Genomic DNA, 5,972 nt, shown 5'->3' on the forward strand with positions numbered 1-5,972 from the left:
AAATATTTACAACAGCAACTATTTTATTCCTAATCTATTTTTAGGTTGTGATATAAATAAAAACATTAATCTTTTTCAAAAAGGTGATGGCTACATTTTTGTATACTAGATACTGTGATATCTGCACAACATAAGAAAAATAGATCTAAATAAAAATGACTGGTACTTTTAATATCATCCTGTTTTGGAAAATAAATTAAATCATTGAATGAAAACAGCTAAAACCTTTATTGTTGTTATATCTATTTTTAAAACAGCCGTTTCTTTGTCATTTTTAAAGAGTTTAGAGCCATTGCAGAAGAACCACTTGAGGCTCCGGAGCCACAGGCTGCAGACTCCTGGTCTAGAAGATAAAATTCCAATAAGTTGTTGTTTGTTGTTATAAAGTGACAAAATGCGTCAAAGTTTCAAGGGGTGTGTGAACTTCTGCAAGGCACTGTCCACCTACAGCCACCTGATGAAATGGTGAAAGCTGAGCTGTGTTTGTCATAACAATGTGACACATTCAGCATCTGATGACCTCTTTATTAATCCTCCTGAAATCAGATTTAGAACTGCTGGTTACGTCCACAAACAAGTTACGCTAGGACACTCTGAGCTTTAACCCCGAACTGCTCCTTTTCTGTGTCCTGCAAAGACGACTGGAGTTTAGTCAAGAGCTGCGGATCCCCGCTGCTCAGCGCTTCGAGCAGCAGAGCCGTTTGCTTTTGCAGCAGGTGCAGCTGGCCCTGCGTGCGCTTGTTTTCTTTGATCAGTTGCTTTGTGCGCAACGTAATCCCTAGCAGGCCAGACTTGTTGAGGATGTTGTAGGTATTGCTGAAACGCTTCAGTTTGTTGCTGTGCATTGAGATGGGATCCTGATATTTCTCTGCAGACATGCTGCCATCATCAGATACGCTCCTCAGCTCCTCATATGTGAAGTTGGCTAATGAGCTGGTTTCTGTTGCTGCGGTCAGAGATTTGTCAGAATCTTCCTCCTGACTCTCAGCAGCGTGAGATTTGTTGCTTAATGCTTCAAAGTTGCAGACAGCTTGAGCTTGCATCTGCAGATCTGACAGTGGGCTGTGGGAGATGTCAGGCCTCTGGGGGTCATGGCGTCTCCTCTGTCGCTGCTCATATCCCGCCGTTCCGTTTGCAGTCAGCCTAGATGTTTCCACTCTCTTAGAGGGCGAATCCACTGGGTAGGGGGCAATTCTGGGGTATGACTTGAGAATAGGAGTGTAGCTTCTTGATTGTCGCATGCTGTCAGAGCCAGCTTTTGGAGAGCAGTTTGTGCCATTTGATAACAATGGCTGAAGAAGAACCACCTGAGATTGGGGCATCACTTCCATTGATGAAGGAAAGCCCCACTGTTTCTCTGGTGGAGCCATTGGTGATGGCTGGAGACAGAAAACAAAAATCATTTTAAATTTACTTTGTAACACCAGTTTAGTGGGTGATAAACATAAAAAAAAACTGTTTAACCATTGAGAAATGGTCAATAATACAAAGAGTTCTATGACTTAACTTTCTTGGTTGTCATAATGATACAACAAAAATCACATTTTACTATTCTGATGATTGCAATCAGATGATTTGTTTTGCTTTTCACCAATCAGTAAACACTCTTGCTGCTACTGCGCAATTTAAATGGCTGCTTCTCAAGGTTCTCTGATGATATTATAAGATGGAGGAGGGAAGTGGAGGAAAGATTGAACTAGCCAGATGCAAAACCTAAGAAACACAAAACCCTGGCAATTTGAACTACCAACACAAATCCCTGTCTGATCAGTTGGTTGATTAGTATAGTGTGTAACACTATCCTTGTGGGAGATCCTGAATTTGATCCCCAGCAGAGGATCATTTTATTCAGAGTTTCTGCCAAGTAAGCTGATTTAATAAGCCTGATCTTAGAGTTTACAGTTAAGAGACAACAGGAGCAACAGACTCCAGGACAACTGTGCGTGTTTGCATGTAGCTGCAGCATGGGGGCAGGTCTGAACATCTGCCATCTGAGAAGTACAAGACCAAGCGGTATTTTACATGATTTGTTGTGTGTGTCAGAAATAAATGGCACTTAAAAAAGAGGATTTAAATTCACTTTCTTTTCCCTCCAATGACTTTCAGCCAGACAGATTATGCTGAAGTCAAATGAAATTTATTTACCAGTCAGACAATGGTACATGAGTTGGACGGAACAAAATCAGAAGAGGACTAAAACTGATTAACAGAATCTCTTTACAAAAAGTGTTTAGATTTTTTGCTAAAAAAAAGAGAGATGTGGGGAAGCAGTTCCTACACTAGCTCCATTGTCTCAATGCCTAATAAATAAATAAAAATCTCTCTGCAAAACATAATTATGATTGGCAGGATAAAGATTCAAAATTGCCAGAAAAATTCTTCTGTTCCACTTCTTTCGCTTTTTACAATAACCAACAAATGCTTTTAAATCTGACTGTTGTGCAACTGAAATTTAGGACAAAGGCAACATACACTACTCAAACAAAACTTCATAGATATTACTACTCTAGAATTTATTTAAAAATGTAAGAATTTATAAATTAAAATAAGCTGCAAGGCTTACAAACATAAAACTGTCAGTATAGGAGTTACAAACAGTGAATTATACAGTGAGATATGGTGCATGTTGTTCTATTTTACCTGCTTTAGGACATAGTTGTTCATAATGATCATTGGGGATAGTCCAGGATATGAACCTCCTACCAAGGCCACCTGCTGACCAGCTGGTTCCTGCCCGATTATCGACCCATTCCTTCCAGTATCTTCCGAGTCTGTGACCTCCACTGCACTGAGGTACTCTGAGCTGGCATCTGACAATGAGACATATGGGTCTGATCATGCTTTAAAGTCAACAGGTTTGTGCTTTATGCTGTGTTCAGAGAGGCAGATCATTAGAACTATAAACAACTCAGACACAGATATGCAAGTCTTCGCCATGAAGAACAGGACAGAATAAACCTAATGATGGCGGCTGAATCAAATTCAGGTCAGCCTTGATCATATAAATAAAGGTCATCGCCTGCAGAGCTCAGTGCACATTCTGAGTGTGAACTAGATCTCCACTTTGGATCTGGGTTGACTACTTTTCTCTCAAACAAATGTAGTTTCTAATAATAGAACTGGTCATTTGAACACACAAGTCAATAAAATGAAATACTGGCTTTAGCAACATAAGCAGGTATTCTGATGCTCAATGCTCAAACTATCTAATTCTTAAATATTTCTTACATTTTACAAGAGGATTTTTGCTCTTGTGTAAACTAAAATAATAGTAATATATATTAAATGAAAACAGACTCAAAAACTGGAAGTTTATTACAAATATTTAAACACCCTTTGTCACCGAGACTGATCTAGTTTTTGAAAACTCAGCAACAAGTTATCTAATAATATTTGCTCATGATTATTTAATGCTAAATATGTTGAGTATTTACAATGCAGGAATCTAAGAGACACAGTAGCAAACTAAGTGTATATCTAAGAAGCAATGTAGCTCTGAACCATTTTAAATCCAAGTGATATTTCACAGGTGTTACAAATTTCTTTTGGATACTTCAATGTGGAAAGAGGCAATAATATCAGATCAAGTAATGCAGACAAACCTGAGAAGCCTGAGTCTCTTTCCAGGTCTTGTTTGGACATTCTCATCTGCGCTGTTGTTGTAAATGGTGGCAGTCTTTGTGTGTTCAGTTTGTTAAAACTGCTCATTTTGGTATCCACTGGGGAAAAAAAACACAATGGGAAGTTAAATAGTACCAATATTTTTTCCCTCAATCAGGAAATGTGTTGCAAGTTATCTCTTGAATTTAGGGTTTGAAAGATTAAAGACAAAACTGGAAGGCTTTAATTTCACTCACAAAACATAAGGAAAATTTATTCCTAACCTACTACAAGTAGTTAAGTGTCTTGGGCGAGACAAGGCATGCCTTAAATATGGTTATATGTGAGCAGTACAAAGATAGCAAAAACACTAAAGTTTATAAAGGGTATAAAGTATCAAAATCACAAATATTATTCATAAGTATCGCTAAATTAACTGTAAAAATGAATGAATTAATTACATATTTCAAATGACAAATTTAGTAAATAATTAAGACATGGAGCTCATTTTAACATAATTCATTATTTTGATGCTTCTTTGTAACAGTACCCTTGAATATATTTAAATGCACATTCTAGCTCATCAGATAGGCATTCAAATCTGACTAGTTAATAGCAACAAGGTCCTCTACAGATGAATTGTCTTGAATAATTCAGTAATAGGTCCATCCACAAACTTTATCTAAAGGCAGACAGATATAATAAGATCTGGATGTACTTCAAAAATACATCCTTAAAACAATAAAATACAATGGAATAGGTATGAATGCTATTTCAACAACAAATATTAGAGCCACATTTATTAAAATATATATTTAGTATATTATTTTGCATTGATTTGTCATTTTTAACACAGTACTCAACAATTTAAGCAATAGCTTAATGATGCATTTCCATAGTATAGTGACATTTCATACAAAAATAGTGGTATCTAATAAAAATTAAAAACAGATTTCAACTGAAATAAAATCCATATTAAACACGGCTGTTTAAACTTTGGCTATTAATTAATAAATTCTAATTTCACTGAGACAGCCCAGTCAGCTTACTTAAGTCATACAAAACATTTCCAGAATTGAGTCAGTTTCCTGACTTTTCTCACGTACATTGTCATCACATCAATAAGTCTGGTCGATTTCTGAGATTAGTTTACTTCAAACGCTTCAGACATAAGTGTATTGACCTCAGAGGAAATTGATCTTTCTTATGATTTACAGAATTAGTTACCTCTTTTTTCATTTTTGAAGCGCAGATTTCTAGGCCTGTTTTTCACTTATTTGATATTACCTTATTTCTCTAACCACCTACCCATATGCTTATAAAATAAAATTCCAGTGTATTAGATGTCAATGCACCTTATCTTGCCTAACGCTTTTTATTAATCTTTTACATTTTTTTATCCTCTAATTTGACATCATGGTGTGCTTTGAACATATATATTTTGAGATAAATCATCTTAACTATCCAGGACTTGATTAGGTGAAACATTACAAATTTGGCCCAATTACTGAATTAAGCGTTCGGTTCAATGGCCTGCAATGCTCCCGCAGCCTGTACTGTTAAAGCACTATTTAGTAGAATGAGTTACAGTTTCACTTCTTCGCAATGAAGTATGAAGCAAATTAAATAAATAATGTTTAGTGTGCATAAAACGTGTAGTGTGTCAAGTACCATTGTTTAGACGAGCAACATGCATTTTTTTTAATCAACTGCTACTAGCTTTAAAATTGTTAACTTTATCTTAATGCAACAAGGGTTCAACAGAAGCAAAAACAAAAACATTAGCTGCCGTTTCCCTGTTTACAGGGTGCTTTCCTTTGTTGTTAGCACAAATAGCTAGGTAATGCTAACCATGTCTACTTTAAGCTAACTACGACGTCTTTACGAAAAAGCAACTAGCTACTCGACAAATAGCATTTTAAGAAAAACTTACCAATAATTCGTTTTCTGTAAAACCGATATTTGATGATAGTGACATCCAAGTTGCTACTTCAGTTGCTGCTCGACACTGCCGAAGAAAACATTCGTTACGCCTCGCTACCCGTTCTGGTTTTGACCGTCATTATGTCTTACAGGCAAACACATTCAAACGTTTACTTTGACTTTATCGTTTCTTAAGTGATGCAGGTGAGTAAGACTTTTATCTTGAAAGGTAAACTTATAATTGTACGCTAAGGTGGGCTTAAGTAAGAATTGTACGACAGTTTCCCCCTGCAAGACCTGACGGAGGGCTCAAACAACCCATGGTAACATGACAGGTTTCTGCAGTTGTCAAGGAAACCACTCAACAGTTTTTGTTATTCTAGAAGACAGGTGTCAAACTCCAGTCCTCAAGGGTAACTGCCCTGCAACTTAGATGTGCCTCTGCTGCA

The 5,972-nt window shown here is 36.7% G+C and overlaps 1 protein-coding gene across 1 annotated transcript; it reads right to left on the reverse strand.

Annotated features, from left to right (window-relative positions):
- Positions 1-10: 10 nt before the first annotated feature.
- On the reverse strand, positions 11-5,864 carry cipca (CLOCK-interacting pacemaker a). The gene is made up of 4 exons (XM_015055349.1): positions 5,534-5,864; positions 3,603-3,719; positions 2,641-2,810; positions 11-1,379 (listed from the first exon to the last, which is right to left on the reverse strand). Exons 2-4 carry the CDS (start codon positions 3,706-3,708, stop codon positions 579-581), a joined length of 1,077 nt encoding a protein of 358 aa, XP_014910835.1. The 5' UTR covers positions 3,709-3,719; positions 5,534-5,864; the 3' UTR covers positions 11-578.
- Positions 5,865-5,972: the final 108 nt, after the last annotated feature.

Source organism: Poecilia latipinna, unplaced genomic scaffold, assembly GCF_001443285.1.
Source record: "Poecilia latipinna isolate Pla-1442-1.1 unplaced genomic scaffold, P_latipinna-1.0 Scaffold1312, whole genome shotgun sequence".
NCBI classification, from domain to species: Eukaryota; Metazoa; Chordata; class Actinopteri; order Cyprinodontiformes; family Poeciliidae; genus Poecilia; species Poecilia latipinna.

Excerpts from the sequence above, each read along its gene's own strand:
- cipca (XM_015055349.1), bottom strand. The coding sequence starts at position 3,708 with ATGAGCAGTTTTAACAAACTGAACACACAAAGACTGCCACCATTTACA. Across the intron at positions 2,811-3,602 it reads AAGAGACTCAGGCTTCTCAG|ATGCCAGCTCAGAGTACCTC; the intron begins GTTTGTCTGCAT and ends TCTCATTGTCAG. Across the intron at positions 1,380-2,640 it reads ACAACTATGTCCTAAAGCAG|CCATCACCAATGGCTCCACC; the intron begins GTAAAATAGAAC and ends TTCTGTCTCCAG.